This window comes from Tasmannia lanceolata, unplaced genomic scaffold, assembly GCF_043159265.1.
Source record: "Tasmannia lanceolata isolate RefF3 unplaced genomic scaffold, GAP_Taslan_0.1 ptg000008l, whole genome shotgun sequence".
Lineage (NCBI taxonomy): Eukaryota > Viridiplantae > Streptophyta > Magnoliopsida > Canellales > Winteraceae > Tasmannia > Tasmannia lanceolata.
Window position 1 is genome coordinate 23,621,400 of NW_027518685.1, and position 17,623 is coordinate 23,639,022.

General features: G+C 49.6%; 1 protein-coding gene across 1 annotated transcript; it reads left to right on the forward strand.

Moving 5' to 3' along the window:
* Nucleotides 1-5,782: 5,782 nt before the first annotated feature.
* LOC143882822 (uncharacterized) lies at nt 5,783-7,849 on the forward strand. Its single transcript, XM_077386227.1, has 2 exons — nt 5,783-6,685; nt 7,262-7,849. The coding sequence occupies exons 1-2, from the start codon at nt 5,783-5,785 to the stop codon at nt 7,847-7,849; spliced, it is 1,491 nt and encodes a 496-aa protein (XP_077242342.1).
* Nucleotides 7,850-17,623: the final 9,774 nt, after the last annotated feature.

Here is a 17,623-nt window from a genome sequence, read left to right on the forward strand (position 1 = left end):
TTCCATGGAGTTTGATTGGTATGGTTACAATTTACATAGATTTTTCTTGTTTATACTTTTTTGCTTTTACTACAAAGTTGGACATCTGCCATTTGGATGAAGATGAAACTGGTTTTACTAAAAAAAATTCCTCTTAGATTTTAATGCATGGGGAATGTGAGATAGTGTTGGTAATGGTTTTGCTTTCTTTCACAGTTTCATTTGACTAAATATGCATTTAGATTTATTGGTCGGAGTGATTCATGAAGCCTGTGTATCCATGAATTATGTCTTTTTGTCTAGCATTCTTTGTGTGCAATTCCTCAAATTCATTAATTATATACAAATCCCACAGGCCTAAACTGATTCGATAACATGTATTTTATATGGTTAGACAAAAGATTACAATGATTTGCTCAAAAATCATATCAAAATACACAAAACTTTCCTATTAATACTGGGGGTGCTATTAGAAGTGATGTTTTGGGTATTCCAAACATCTGTTGTAAGTTGTGTTTACTTTTTAGGCTTTGAGGTTAGGTCGAATGTCCCCCTCTTGTAATTTTTTCTTCCATAAATAAAATCCAAGGTGCCGCCCTTGGGTTCCTAAATAAATTTTGGGTTTAAAACAAAACCATTTTCCTGTAATCTATCTAAACCCTCTTAATCCCTCTCTCATTATTCTTACAAGAGACACTTCTTCTTTTTTCGGTGACGTAGGGTGTCCCCACCCCCTTTGGAAGTAGGACTATTCCCTACGGATGCACACAATAGCCCGTAAACCACGCCCATCGGGTAAGCCCGGGTGGGATTCGATCACACGTCTCCAGGGAGCAAACGCGAGACTTATGCCGAAGAGCCACACCCATCCGGGCTCTTACAAGAGACACTTTCTCTTCTCAGGACCACATATTTAATAAGGTATACAGTACGTTATAATGTTATATTATGGGCAATGATATTTTCACCCCCACTGCAGTACGCATTCCCTCCCCTTCCTCTTAACGTGATTTGACGTCAAAAAGCGTTAAAGTAGCCTAAAAGTTAACGTTATAAGTGGGGCGAGTGCGTACTGCTGCGGGGTGAAAATATCATCGCCCTATATTATTAGCCTTATCAAAGGCCAAAACAGTGGGTGGCAGTATTATTTCCCCTACCCATATTTGATTCCATTTCAAGGGGTTGTTTTTCTTGGGTTATCTTCTCCCTAAAACACTGCAGAAGACAGAGACAGGGAGGGCATAGGAGTATGGGACCATGGTGCCTCGTGGCTTACACCCAAACATAATAAATCATTGGATTATTATGATCAGAATTAGGGAAATAGTCAAATGAGGGGACTGTACTTATTAATTAGAAGGCCCACATTCATCAATTTGGAATGGGGTCAGAAAACAAAACATAATCAGAAATTGGGTGGTGTTTTGCTTGGGTCCAGATCGATCAAGGAGGAATCCGAAAACCCGTCGATTTACAATGTCTAATTATATGGCTTTGTATACAATGAATGAGGAAAATTTCCAAGCAAAAACATGAACGTGTAGAAGTACAAGTAAGGTCCACAGATCCAATGATCCAAGCCACCATTTATCTGTTAGGCCTTGCTATGGATGGGTCATGCATCAAAATCCGCTCAGACAGTTCAAACCCTCCAACTTATGGCCGCGAAATGCACGGTGCAAAATTAAAGAAGCAACTCTCTATATTTATGGCAGAAGTTGGCAGGTTATAATTGATGGGGTGCAACAGCGCAGCAGCCTGTTAGCTTCCAACACGTGGCTAGAGGAGGGCCCACCGCAGGACCCTCACCAGCGGGGGTAGTTTGGTAATTACACAGAGTAGGCGAGCTTGAGCCTATAGCTGGTCGACACCTGTCTGGGAGCATTAACTCCCCAACTACCCCAATTTCTCCCTATAAAAGGGCCTTCAAAGCTCATAAATCAGGGTATTGAAAATCTCACCCACCACTCTTACAAACACCCTCTTCACTCCGGCTCATACTGACTTGAGTGTCGAAGGGCCTGTCCGGAGTACACTCCGGGTCGGTCATTCTGACCTCGTTTGCTTCTGTGCAGCACACAGCTCATCTGGACTCTACATCCCTCCAGCTCGGCTCTTACGTCACTGCCATATCTGTTAACCGATTTTGGGCCTAACAGATTGGCGCCATCCGTGGGACCCCAGAACTAAAGGCTGTTCCAACCACTTCACAAAAATGGCAGGACGCAAGAGTGCGCGGGTGCCAACCGCACGTACCACCCGAGCCGTGCTACCCGGCAGGACTCGGAGCGAGCGACTCGCCTCGCTGGTAGTGGCAGCCTCCGCCACGGCTGAACAAAACCAGCCTCGCTCCGTAAATCTTAACTCCATGCCGACTCCAGAGCAAGTCCAAGCTCTCTTCCACCAGATGACCGCTCTCGTTGGCCAGTATCAGCAGCTGCTCCAGGCACCTCCCCAACCTCCTCCGGAAGCTCCACAACCTGTCCTCGAAAGGTCAGAAATTCACAGGGGAGGGTCGTCGCGTCGTAGTGAAGACCGGACTCGCCATTCCCCCGGACAAGTCCGTCACCCCATAGCCAGGCATGCTCAGACAGAGCCGCACCGCCGTAGGAGGTCTAGGTCTCGCTCTGCGCAAAGGCGCCGAGCTCATGAGGAGCGCGCGCCACGGGCGAAATCAGGGTCCCGTCGTCGAAGCCCGGAGAGCCACTCCGGCTCTGCCGCAGGCCAATCCGTGGGGAGAAACGGGTCGCCAGAACATAAAGACGACCCGGTGATGCGAAGGATAGAAGAGATGGGTCACAGAATCGAAGAGCTGGCTAAGGATCAAGGCCGGCCTGTGTCCAGGGCGTTCTCGAGCAGAACGCCGTTCACCGACGATGTGATGAGTGCTCCAGCACCAATGGGGTTTAAAATGCCAGCTATCCCGCAGTATGATGGGACCACTGACCCCGTCGACCATTTGGAGACGTTCCGGACGTTGATGCTCCTCCACGGTGCGTCAGACGGTTTCCTCTGTAGAGCATTCCCGACAACCCTCACAGGTGCAGCTAGGGATTGGTACTCAAGGATCCGACCGAACTCCATCAATAACTTTGAGGACTTCGGAGAAGACCTAGTTCGTCACTTCATGAGCAGCCGCAGGCCAAGGAAAACAGCAGCATCCCTGATGACCTTGCGGCAGGAGGATAATGAACCTCTCAAAGCCTTCGTCAGCCGCTTCAACAGGGAGGCGCTCCAAGTGCCAGATTTGGACCCCTCGGCCGCTACGAACGCGCTTCTCACGGGCGCTAAATCGAATGATTTCCGCCGAGCAGTGGCCCGCCGGAATCCTCATTCCCTGGCAGACCTAATGTCCGGGGCAGAGGAGTACATATCAGTAGAAGAGACACTGGCAGCTCTGGACTCGAGTCGGAGGAGAACCTCTGACGACAGGAACCAAGACAAGCCCCATACTAAGCAGCGCAGGGACGACCAGGCCGTCAGAAGGGACAAATCCCCTCACAGGAGGGAAGAAAACTTCACCCCTCTCAACACCTCGCGGAGGCATATACTGGCGGCCATCAGCGGAGAAGAGTTCATAAAATGGCCAACTCCAATGATCTCCAAGGGAAACAGGAGAGACAAATCGAAGTACTGCCGGTTCCATAGGGACCACGGACACGATACGGACGATTGCCGACAGCTGAAGGAGGAGATCGAGCAGCTAATCAGCAGAGGCTACTTGAAAAAATATGTCCGGAGTGACACCCGCGGGAGTGACCCCAAGGAGAAGGGTCCCCAGGGCCGAAGCCCTCGGCGGTCTCAACCGCCCCCAGTCCGAAGACAGTCTCCATCGCCGCCCAGTCCACCACCAGAAGCACACGGCTCCCAACCAAGAGGAGTCATTGGCACAATCATGGGAGGCCCGGCGGCTGGAGGCACCTCCTCTGCTGCTCGGAAAGCATATGCGCGCCGGGTCAACGCCGTGCATACATGCAGCAAGAAAGCGAAGACGGAGAATGAGATCTCCTTCTCGGACGCGGACCTGGACGGCCTGATATTACCACATGACGACGCCCTAGTCCTGACTATGCTCGTCGCGAACTGGGAGCTGAGGAAAATCCTGGTAGACAACGGGAGCTCAGCCGACATTCTGTACTATCACGCCTTCGAAAGAATGATGATAGGTGACGACCGCTTAAAGCCTGCAAACTCAGATCTTTTCGGCTTTTCAGGAGAAGTGGTCAAGGTTGAGGGACAAATCGAGCTCCCTGTCCTCGTCGGAGAACCGCCCTGCCAGGCCTTCGCCATGGTCAACTTCCTAGTAGTGAGGGCCACCTCGGTCTATAACGCTATTTTAGGACGGCCTGGCCAGAACCTGATCCGCGCCGTCGCGTCCGCCTACCACCAGAAGATGAAGTTCATAACGCCCAGTGGCGTGGGAGAAGTTCAAGGAGACCAGCCGCAATCTCGGGAATGTTATGCAATGGCGCTTAAAGGCATAAATGCGACGGAGTCGTTGCCAATCGAACTACTGGACTTGAGGGACGAAGCTCAGGGAACTCAGCCCGCCGAAGACCTTGTCCCCGTCCCCCTGTGCGAGGAAGATGACGAAAAGGTAGTCCAGATCGGCTCCTCTCTTGACGACGACGTCCGGCACAACCTCACCCAGTTCCTCCAGAACAATGCGGATGTCTTCGCATGGGCCCCCACGGACATGCCCGGCATCAACCCGGAGGTCAGCTCGCACAGACTAGGTGTCGACCCGACCTGCAGGCCGGTGAAGCAGAAGAAGAGACACTTCGCCCTCGAAAGGCAGAGGGCGATCAGAGAAGAGGTGGAGAGACTCCTAAGAGCTGACTTCATCCGAGAAATCCAGTACCCGGACTGGCTGGCAAACGTAGTTCTGGTGAAAAAGGCCAATGGGAAATGGAGGACCTGCGTCGACTTCACGGATTTGAATAAAGCCTGTCCAAAGGACAGCTACCCGCTCCCAAAAATCGATCAGCTCATCGATGCCACAGCGGGTCACGAAGTGCTCAGTTTCATGGACGCTTTCTCCGGATATAACCAGATCAGAATGTATGAGTCAGATATCCCGAAGACCTCCTTCGTAACGGATCAGGGGACTTACTGCTACCGTGTCATGCCCTTCGGCCTGAAGAATGCTGGGGCCACGTATCAGAGGCTTGTAAACAAACTCTTCCGGAATCAGATTGGCCGCAACATGGAAGTGTACGTCGACGACATGCTGGTGAAAAGCCTAAGCTCGCAAGACCATGTCGCCGATCTAGAAGAAACGTTTCAAGTCCTGAGAGACAATAAGATGAAACTCAATCCCACCAAGTGCACTTTTGGGGTCAGCTCGGGGAAGTTTCTGGGGTTTGTGGTCAGCCAGAGAGGGATAGAGGCCAATCCGGAAAAAATCAAGGCCGTGGTGGAGCTCTCTCCCCCGAAAACCATCCGAGAAGTGCAACGACTGACAGGGATGATAGCCGCGCTGGGGCGCTTCGTCTCAAAATCTGCAGAGAGATGTCTCCCTTTTTTCAACGCAGTCAAAGGCCTCAAAACCTCGCCCTGGACAGAGGAATGCCAAACCTCCTTCGAGGAGCTGAAGCAGTATTTGTCCTCTCCACCGCTGTTGACAAAGCCGGAGCCCGGCGAGGAGCTAATCTTGTATCTATCTATAAGTACCCTGGCTCTGGCTGCGGTCCTAGTTCGTGAAGAGCGCAGCCAACAGAAACCGGTCTACTACGTTAGCAAAGCCTTGCACGACGCCGAAATAAGGTACCAGCGGGTCGAGAAATTGGCTTACGCGCTGGTAATGGCAGCCAGGAAGTTGAGACCGTATTTCCAAGCTCACACGATAAAGGTCCTGACTGACCAGCCGCTTAGACAAGTCCTCCACAAGCCAGATACTTCGGGACGATTGGTTAAATGGGCCGTGGAATTAAGTGAATTTGACATCCGGTACATGCCCAGGCCCGCGATCAAGGCTCAAGTATTGGCAGATTTCGTAGCTGAGTGCTCCATCCCCCAGCAGATCGCCGAACCTGAAATCGCCCAGGCCCCAGCAGCGAAAGGTACTACCACAGCCGGAGAACCGGCAGAAGATGAAGCCAGAGCAGGAACCATCCCCATGCTGCCAGTTGAGCATGATTTTTCAATCGCCGAAGCACTATGGGAAGTGCACGTGGACGGATCTTCAAACAAGGGTGGTTGCGGAGCCGGTCTGGTTTTAACCGGGCCCGACGGTTTCACACTAGACTACGCCTTGAGGTTCGGCTTTCGCGCTTCCAACAATGAGGCTGAGTATGAAGCACTCCTCGCTGGAATGAATCTTGCAGTCCAGACCGGAGCCCAGAGATTGAAAGCTTATTGTGACTCCCAGTTGGTCGCCAACCAAATCCAAGGTATATACGAAGCCCGCGATGAGCGAATGATTAAATACCTCTCCCAGGTCCGGCAACTATCCTCCAAGTTCAGAAGTTTCGAGGTTGTCAGAATCCCCAGAACGGACAACACAAAGGCCGATGTACTGTCCAAGCTGGCCGCATCCGGATACACGACTCTCGGGAATATATGCATGGAGTTCCTACAGGCCTCCAGTATCGAAAGAAAGGCTGCTGAGATAATGCAGGTGGAACACGAGCCCTGCTGGATGGATGAGATCGTCGACTACCTGCGTAGTGGGAAACTGCCTGAGGCCAAAAGAGAAGCGCGCAAGGTGATCCAAAGAGCAGCCCGTTTTTCACTTGATGGCGAAAACTTGTTCAAAAGATCCTATACTCTCCCCTACTTAAAGTGTCTCCGGCCCAGCGACGCCACGTATGCCCTGCAGGAGACACACGAAGGTATTTGCGGGGAGCACTTGGGGGGCAAAGCCCTGGCAATCAAAGTCCTCCTTAGAGGTCTGTACTGGCCAACGTTGAGACAAGACGCGCTGACCCTGGTAAAGAGATGCGAGAAATGCCAAAAGTTCTCCCCCACCATTCATCAGCCCGCCGTGTCTATGGCCCCAATTGTCAGCCCGCTACCCTTCGCTATTTGGGGAATGGATATCTTGGGCCCCTTCCCACCGGCCTCCGGAAGGCGCACCTTCGTAGTGGTGGCGATTGATTACTTTACCAAATGGGTGGAGGCTGAACCTCTAGCCCAGATCACCGAACAGAATGTGCAGAACTTCTTCTGGAAATCAGTAGTCTGTAGATTCGGGATTCCTCGCGTCCTGATAACAGACAACGGCAAACAGTTCGACTGCCGAAACTTTCGGAAGTTTTGCTCCGACCTGAAAATTGAGCAGCGGTTCACCTCTGTAGCACACCCACAGACCAACGGGCAGACAGAAGTCACAAACCGAATCCTGCTACAAGGGATCAAGAAAAGACTAGACGAGAAAGTTGGTCGATGGGCAGATGAGCTGTATCACGTCCTATGGGCCTATCGCACCACCCCGCGCACACCAACGGGCGAGTCCCCATTCAACCTGTCCTTCGGAACAGAGGCGGTAATACCTGTCGATGTAGGCACCCCGTCCGCTAGAATTTCCAACTTCAACGAACAGCTCAACGGTGACGGGCTCCGCGCGAATCTTGACTTATTAGAGGAGGTCAGAGAAGAATCCCGAATAAGAGTCGCCGCCTACAAGCAGAAAGTATCTCGCTACCATGACTCGAAGATACGTCCTAGAGAGTTTCGACTTGGAGATCTTGTCTTAAGGAAAGCTGCTATCTCCCAACCCAAGAAGGCTGGAAAGCTTTCCCCAACCTGGGAAGGGCCTTACCGAGTAAAAGAGGTGATTCGCCCGGGCAGTTATAGACTGGAAACACTCGAGGAACAACTGTTACCACATGCCTGGAACTCGAAGAACCTTCGCAAATATCATCAGTAGCAAAGTACCCGACACAAAAAAAAAAACTTTGTAAATGTCTCCTGAATGTGAATGAAAGAGCCTTCTCTTTTTGCAAATGCCTTCGTGTCTGTCAGATTTCTAAACCCAGTTCACTAAAGCTAGGGTACTCAACGTTTGGTTCGCCACGGCTCGTCTCCGCAAAGACCGGGAGCCCACTCCTGGTCCGGAACCAGCCCGGATGCAAAAACCAAAGCTCCTTCGAAACCCAGTTCACTAAAACTAGGGTACTCAACGTTTGGTTCGCCACGGCTCGTCTCCGCAAAGACCGGGAGCCCACTCCTGGTCCGGAACCAGCCCGGATGCAAAAACCAAAGCTCCTTCGAAACCCAGTTCACTAAAACTAGGGTACTCAACGTTTGGTTCGCCACGGCTCGTCTCCGCAAAGACCGGGAGCCCACTCCTGGTCCGGAACCAGCCCGGATGCAAAAACCAAAGCTCCTTCGAAACCCAGTTCACTAAAACTAGGGTACTCAACGTTTGGTTCGCCACGGCTCGTCTCCGCAAAGACCGGGAGCCCACTCCTGGTCCGGAACCAGCCCGGATGCAAAAACCAAAGCTCCTTCGAAACCCAGTTCACTAAAACTAGGGTACTCAACGTTTGGTTCGCCACGGCTCGTCTCCGCAAAGACCGGGAGCCCACTCCTGGTCCGGAACCAGCCCGGATGCAAAAACCAAAGCTCCTTCGAAACCCAGTTCACTAAAACTAGGGTACTCAACGTTTGGTTCGCCACGGCTCGTCTCCGCAAAGACCGGGAGCCCACTCCTGGTCCGGAACCAGCCCGGATGCAAAAACCAAAGCTCCTTCGAAACCCAGTTCACTAAAACTAGGGTACTCAACGTTTGGTTCGCCACGGCTCGTCTCCGCAAAGACCGGGAGCCCACTCCTGGTCCGGAACCAGCCCGGATGCAAAAACCAAAGCTCCTTCGAAACCCAGTTCACTAAAACTAGGGTACTCAACGTTTGGTTCGCCACGGCTCGTCTCCGCAAAGACCGGGAGCCCACTCCTGGTCCGGAACCAGCCCGGATGCAAAAACCAAAGCTCCTTCGAAACCCAGTTCACTAAAACTAGGGTACTCAACGTTTGGTTCGCCACGGCTCGTCTCCGCAAAGACCGGGAGCCCACTCCTGGTCCGGAACCAGCCCGGATGCAAAAACCAAAGCTCCTTCGAAACCCAGTTCACGAAAACTAGGGTACTCGACGTTGGTTTCGCCATGGTTCGTCTTGGCAAAGAATTAGGAGTCCACTCCTAAGTCCATGACTCCTACCTGGAGTGATAGTTACGCATCATACAAAAAGAAAACAGTATAAACTAGAGACGGACAAGCATTGAAGAGTTAAACAAACGAAACTCTTTCCATTCATATGTTGGGGCCTCAGAGGACCATTACAAAAGGGAGTTGGGCCTCCAAGGGGCCATTACAAAAAGAAATCACACAATCGCCAAAAAAAGAAAAAGGGAGGAGAAGAACTCAGGGCGCCTCATCGCCCCCATCCCGCGCTGGATCTGCCCCCGGGGGCAAGAGGGCGTCAGCTGCGGTCGGCTCCTCGCCAGTGAGCGTCGGTGGATCAGGTATAACCATCCTCGACAGGTCAACGCCCGGATTGGAATCCTTGACCTGCCCAAGGCAGTCAAAGAACCCTATCTTGTAGGCCTCACTGGATAGAAGAAGGAGTTCGTCCTCCTTCTCCTGAACGGCAGTCGCCTGCCTCGACAGGGCTCTCTCCCTCTGATCGTTGAGGGCTTCCGTCGCCTCCTCCTTCTGCGCGGCCAGCTTAGCGGCAAATTCTTCTCCCAGCCGCTTGATCTCTTCGGCAGATTTTTCCACGGACCTCTTCAGCTCCTTCGCCTCCTTCTTCAACTTCCCATTCTCCTCCTCAGACTTGGTTATAGCATCGGAGAATTTCTTACTCTTCCCCCGCAGATCATTGAAGTACACTCCGATCTGTAAAAATGCAGAGGAGCAAGTGTTAACCCAAGCAAACAAAGCAGAAGGGAAGCAAAGAGTAAGCGTACTCGTCAGCCATCTTACCTGATAAAGAGAAGAGAATACGGCCTCTTCGGCCGTAGCCGGCGGCTCGTGGAGAACCTGCTGCTTGTCTTTGTCAAGGATGCATTTAGTCTGAATCTCTACAGCCACCCGGCTCTCTCCAAGGCCGGAATCAGTCTTTTGGACGGCCCAGTTCGGCCGAAAAACGTTATCACCGTGCCTCGACGGGGGCGGAAGGGTGCCAGCAGACGTTGCCACGGTCTTCGAGGATCCTGCGCCCCGGCCGGATGAACTCACCAGTTTCACCGAACTCTTGGGCTTGGGCTGGGGCGGTGCGTCCTGGGTCGGAGCCGGACTCGCCGTCTCTGGAGCCTTCCTTTTCTGGCCCTGACGGACAGTCCCGAAGGCCCCCTTCCTCATCTTATCCACTAGCGACTGCTGCTGCATCTCTGAAAGATAGCCAAAAAAAAACGAAACCAGTCAGAGACAAAAACAAAAAAAAAAAAAAACAAAGGGGCGGAGAGACGAATTTTAAAGGAGGCTATCTACGTACGTGCCCGGGTCGCAGTACTAAGGCCCAACCCAACCAAAACCTCTTCCCCTTGGAAGTCTGAACAATCAACAGGCCCCTCACGGTCCAGCACATCCCGAAGTAGAGCGAGGGTTCTCGCATCCTCACCCTCGAGAAACGGTTTGCGACTCATCGCGACTGTATCCGGGGTTCCCCATTTCAAAGGGACCGGCCAAGGCTCGCTGGACTCCGTGTCCTCAACATAAAAGAACCTGTTCCTCCACAGGTGTATGGAGGTGGGAATGCCAGTGATCATTTTTATCTCCGGACGCTGGCTAATGTAAATCCAACCCCCACCCTTGTGCTTCTTCAATTGCGCACACGCGCGGAACAACGGTACTGACAAGTCCCTCCGAAGCCGGCCCCGAATGAGGTATACAAACCCCGTAAGCAGCCTCCACGAGTTCGGCGCCACTTGGGCCGGAGCTAGCCCGTAATGCTGAAGCACCGAAGCGAAGAAGGGGTGTAGAGGAAATCGGAGTCCGGCCCTCAGTGACTCGTCATATATACAAATGTCAGAGCTCTCATTACAGGCTCTATCTCCCTCCATCGCCTCCCTCAGTCCAAACCTGGGTGGGATGCAGTACTTATCCCTAATCACTGCCATGGCGGACTCATCCAGGTAGTTCTCCTCATTGAGAGCCTGTATGTTGTAGGTAGGGTTGGCATCCATACGGGCCCGTGCTACGACCTCAACGGCCCGGCCTGGTTGAAACGTTGTGGACGCCTCGCCGGCGTCACTACCAACACTCCCCCCTTGTGGAACGTAACTATCCGTTAGAAGCGGAGCGGTGTTCAGGTCTAATATCGCCTCGTCCTCCCCCTCCTCATCACTACCTATAACAGTCACACTCGCCATTTTCGGGGCCGGTGACCAAGTAGGCCTATCCTCGATCCTAATCAACGATCTAGACCCTGAACTACTAGAAGACGATTCCCCCGAACCGGACTCAGGACTAGAGCTACTAGACATGAAAGCAGGAAAAGAAATGAATGAGACGCGCTCAAGAAAAATTACCGGATCACACTGAATGCTCCCGAATCCACCGCCGTTCACAAAAACTACACGGCCCGAACTGACCCTCGCCGAACTGGACTCCGCCGAACCGACAGAGGAAAAAGAAGGGAGAAGGAGGAAAAGTAAAAAGTGAAAGTGAGAAGGCAAAACCCACTCTTATATAGATTTCTCTGAGGCGGTTTGCATTAAATGAAGGGCGCACGTCTCGAGGACGCCCGAGGGGTGCCACGTGTCTCGTATTAACGGCGGGCACAACTTTCGAGATAAGAACCAAGCAGCCCGCCCCAAGCCGTACTGGATATGACGCGTTTCACAAAACGACAAAAATCAGTCCGGCCCAAGCCGGACTGGGTCGCTAAACGACAAAAGGCAGTCCGGCCCAAGCCGGACTGGATATGACGCGTTTCACAAAACGACAAAAATCAGTCCGGCCCAAGCCGGACTGGATATGACGCGTTTCACAAAACGACAAAAATCAGTCCGGCCCAAGCCGGACTGGGTCGCTAAACGACAAAAAGCAGCCCGCCCCAAGCCGTACTGGATATGACGCGTTTCACAAAACGACAAAAATCAGTCCGGCCCAAGCCGGACTGGGTCGCTAAACGACAAAAGGCAGTCCGGCCCAAGCCGGACTGGATATGACGCGTTTCACAAAACGACAAAAATCAGTCCGGCCCAAGCCGGACTGGATATGACGCGTTTCACAAAACGACAAAAATCAGTCCGGCCCAAGCCGGACTGGGTCGCTAAACGACAAAAGGCAGTCCGGCCCAAGCCGGACTGGATATGACGCGTTTCACAAAACGACAAAAATCAGTCCGGCCCAAGCCGGACTGGATATGACGCGTTTCACAAAACGACAAAAATCAGTCCGGCCCAAGCCGGACTGGGTCGCTAAACGACAAAAGGCAGCCCGGCCCAAGCCGGACTGGATATGACGCGTTTCGCTAAACGACAAAAATCAGTCCGGCCCAAGCCGGACTGGATATGACGCGTTTCACAAAACGACAAAAATCAGTCCGGCCCAAGCCGGACTGGGTCGCTAAACGACAAAAGGCAGTCCGGCCCAAGCCGGACTGGATATGACGCGTTTCGCTAAACGACAAAAATCAGTCCGGCCCAAGCCGGACTGGGTCGCTAAACGACAAAGATTAGCCCGGACTGCCTCCGATTTCCGGACTGCTCCATTTTCCGGACTGCTTCCAGATTCCGGACTGCCTCCGATTTCCGGACTGCTCCAGATTCCGGACTGCCCCATTTACCGGACTGCTTCAGATTCCGGACTGCCTCTAAAATCCGGACTGCCTCCGATTTCCGGACTGCTCCATTTTCCGGACTGCTTCCAGATTCCGGACTGCCTCCGATTTCCGGACTGCTCCATTTTCCGGACTGCCTCCAAATTCCGGACTGCTTCAGATTCCGGACTGCCTCTAAAATCCGGACTGCCTCCGATTTCCGGACTGCTCTATTTTCCGGACTGCTTCCAGATTCCGGACTGCCTCCGATTTCCGGACTGCTCCATTTTCCGGACTGCCTCCAAATTCCGGACTGCTTCAGATTCCGGACTGCCTCTAAAATCCGGACTGCCTCCGATTTCCGGACTGCTCCATTTTCCGGACTGCTTCCAGATTCCGGACTGCCTCCGATTTCCGGACTGCTCCATTTTCCGGACTGCTTCCAGATTCCGGACTGCCTCCGATTTCCGGACTGCTCCATTTTCCGGACTGCCTCCAATTCCCGGACTGCCCCATTTTCCGGACTGCTTCAGATTCCGGACTGCCTCCAGATTCAGGACAAGCCTCGACCACTCTCGATCGGAAGCGTACCCCACCATATTTCCCCAAGTCACCATAATAACTTGGAGAACTGGGGGGCAACTGATGGGGTGCAACAGCGCAGCAGCCTGTTAGCTTCCAACACGTGGCTAGAGGAGGGCCCACCGCAGGACCCTCACCAGCGGGGGTAGTTTGGTAATTACACAGAGTAGGCGAGCTTGAGCCTATAGCTGGTCGACACCTGTCTGGGAGCATTAACTCCCCAACTACCCCAATTTCTCCCTATAAAAGGGCCTTCAAAGCTCATAAATCAGGGTATTGAAAATCTCACCCACCACTCTTACAAACACCCTCTTCACTCCGGCTCATACTGACTTGAGTGTCGAAGGGCCTGTCCGGAGTACACTCCGGGTCGGTCATTCTGACCTCGTTTGCTTCTGTGCAGCACACAGCTCATCTGGACTCTACATCCCTCCAGCTCGGCTCTTACGTCACTGCCATATCTGTTAACCGATTTTGGGCCTAACAATAATCATCTGATGGGAGTGGATTTTGATGCGTACCAACCGTGATAAAATTGAGAATTTCACTAAACTTGGATGCTTTTACAAGAGATTTAATCGGTGCTTATATAGAGCACCTAGTTGATAAATGTAGAAAGAGATAAGAGTGGAATATTCTATCTAACCTAGTTACTAATTTAATCTAGCTGTCTAATCTAGCGAGGCATACCCGATAATAGGGGAAGTGATATTTACGCCCCTTTTCATCACCAGGGACACCCAGCGTCAGTGTATCAATGGCAAAAAGGGGGCTCATGTACTTTATGTCAGAAAATCCAAAGGCTTTGATTGCACAGTACACTGGCAAATGGGTGTCCCTGGTGATAAAAGGGGCGTAAATATCATTTCCCGATAATAGTTGATCATTGAACAAGTAATTCACTCCAGAGTTGACCAGCTAACAGATAAATCGAAATCAACAGCTTAGGGTTATTCTTGCAAGGCTTTCTCTAGTATTTCTTTAGCCTTTTTATTTGTTTTTGGTTGTCCTATGTATGTTTTTTTTCCTTTTTGATAAATTTTATGTCAAGACTGGAGTTTTTCTTTTCCATTTGTATTAAAAAAAACTTGAAATAACCTCTCTTTTTTTCAAATGATAGGTAAGTTGAGATTGAACCTCCTTAGGACTAAGCCTTGATCAATTAAGCTTAGGCTCAACCCCTATTTAAAATAACCTTATCTGCAAGTAAGGACCAATTTTAATAGGGTAAATGATATATTCACTACCTTTTCTTCCCTGGCCCACCCCCTCCAGTGTATTTATGGTTACCCTTTTTACCTTAAAGGGGGTGGCCTGAGGAAGAAATTTGGGCGAATATATCATTTCCCTTCTAAGGGTATCCAAAGAGGGTCTATGTTCGCCCTTCAAGTATAAGTATAGGCTTCGTCGTATGTTGGGGGGATGCGTGAGGAATGATACACAAGTCATACGTATTGAATCCGATGCAGTACCTGTCAAACCATGCATCTGTGCCCCACCTCGATCAAGATGGACCATCAACCTAGTTGCCATTGAGTGAATGAGTAATCCTAACCATTTGATTTGACCTATGAACTTTTAGCCGTTGATGTGAAACATTACAAATCTGGTAAATATGAATTCCTTTCCTTGGGAAATACCTTATTGGATAAAAGTAGAAGTGGGGCCACTTCTTGGTTCATCCAAACCATTCACTTATTGACCCGACTCACTCGGAGAGATGCGGCCAACAATTCTCCACATCAAATTATCCTAGTCATTTGATCTGTTCCCTTTAAGTTGGCAACTATCCACGTTTATAACGAAAGTCCACCAATGAGAGGGTTGCAATAATCTGAATCAATGAGTTATGTTTAGGGGCGGTTAGAAATTATCCTTAAAAGCTAGCCGTTAAGGGGAGGGTGCCCAAGTCCTTATAAGCCCTCCCACATCCATTCACTTTTCTGTTGTTGGATCTTTGCTTTTGTGTGGAAACCCCAACAATCTCCCCCTCCACGCAGAATTAATGTGGGAACTACGAGATCTTCCCTGAGGGAGTGTTGAAGGATTAAGTCTGATAATTGTAAATGCTTATAAATTTTAAGTTATGTTGGGGGCACAGCCCACAGTTTTTTTTAAATCTTATAAATGTAAAGCTCCTTAAGTAGAGGAATGATAGATACAAGGGAGCCCTTGCATAAAGAGCCAAAAAAGGGCTCTAGATTGGATCCACGTCATCAAATGTAACTGATTTTGCTTTTTCAACTAATTTTAAAATGTAACTGAAAATGACGTGGATCCAATGAATAGCCCTTCTGAGGCTCTTTATGCAAGGGCTCCCTTGTATCTATAATTGCTCCCTTATTATAAAGTATTAAATAGGTTATAAATTTACATTTTTCCTATAGTTATTAAAAATCTTAGGCTTGTAAATTTCTATATAGCTATTAATTACCTCATAATTGTAGATTTCTTTACAGGTATTAATCTCTCAGTTTTAACCACTTGATCTATTTCTTCGTTATAAAGTTTTTTAAGCAGGTATATTTTGGTGGGAAAATCGCCTACACAGTCCCTATTATAGTGGGCTACAACCAATATGCTAGCATTGGGCTTTTTGAAAAGCCCACACTCATATTTTAGTGGACTTTTAAGGATTGGACCGGGCCCATTCTATGGACCCTAAAAGAAACCCAAAGCGCGCTTCTCAGAGAGCTCGAATTCACAAATTGCATCGATGTAGAATCGAATATCAAAGTGATTGGATTGCCGCACCGTTCAATCCAAAAGGCATTTTTTCCCTCAAGTGCAAATAAAGTACAGAAGAACATCATCTTCTTCTCCTTCGTTTGTTTTTTCTAGTTTTTTCATCTCTGAAAGAAAAAAGAAGAGGAAGAGGAAGAAAGGACAAAGAAGAAGATGGAAAAAGAAGAATTGTTGCCGGAAAAATGGATTAAATAACACTGTAAACTTTATTGAAATATAAACGAGAAGAAAAGAGAAAGAAGAAGGGAAAAGAAGAATCAGGAATAGAAAGAGAGAATTAAATAACACCATAAACTTTATTGAAGTATAAATGATTTAATAACACCAACTCTAACGGCTTAGGCTTTAGGAGTAATTGGTTGTTTCACATGGTATGAGAGCTATTGCCCTAGGCAGGTCTAAGTTCTAAACCCAACAACTCCTTGATATTAAAAATCCATGTGTATGACCAATCCAAAATAAGAGGGGCTGCATATGAGGGGGAGTGTTGTAGTATAAATTATTAAATAACACCAATTCTAATAGCTTAAGCTTTTCAAGTAATTGGTTGTTTTACAAACTTGTGCAGAAGCTTGAAGGTAGATACAATCACCAACAATTGTGTGAGAAGGAAACTCTTCTTGCTTTGTTTTCCGCTGTTATTTTTTCAGAATCCCCGTTCACAAGATCAACAAGGGACTCATGCCAGCGTACAAATCCTCTACGAGAGTTCCTTCTAACGCAATGGCTGATGGCAAGAGGAGAAAGTTCCCGCATGCGAAGTTTTAGAGGGAGACATAAAATGTAGAGCCTCGTCCATGAGGTGGTGCCTTCGTCTTGGCTTGCTTGATGCACCAAATTTTTGCTCACTTAAATTAATATTGACACCCATTGTTTGTGATTTTTGTAATTTGAATTGTTGTCATTTCCTTAATATTGCCATCTAAGGTTTCACTCTACAATTACTCCCTTGGGTTGCTGGTATTTACCTCATAGAGTAGTGGTATAAGTAGTCAATATGGAGGATACAAGCCTTGGATTTACCTGAAACTTACCTCGTATATATAGAGGGAAAGAGAGACAAAAACATCACTCCAAAGAAATCCAAGCTAAATTCTACCCTTTTGGGTTTTGACTAGTATTTTATTTTTATTTTTTTGGAGGAGACGAGGGTGACACATCAGCATACATGTAACAACTAAGATTTCAATGCTATATTGACAACCAAACAAGGAGTTTCACCCAAGTGGGAAGCAAAACCCTCGAGCCATCTCGGCTACCGTGCGACGAAATATTCTCAAGTGCACCAACCCAACCCTCACCCAACTTTCCTTTCCACCCCATTTCATCTCCATCAACCTCCCTCCATTTCACTCTCCCTTCACTATCCTCCTAGGAAAACCAGACGGAACCCTATTGGTTTTCTCAATTTTAAAAGAGAAATTTTTGCTGTCTCCACCTCCCTCTTGAATCTTCCGCTCCTCCCCTCGTTTCTTCCACCCTACCCAAAAAAAAACCGCCCGATAACGACCCCAAAAAATGACTCTCTCTACGTCCACCCCCCTCTCAAAATCATCCCTCTCTCGCAGACTCTGTCTGCAGCACCACCCCAAATGCCGAACCTCATCCATCT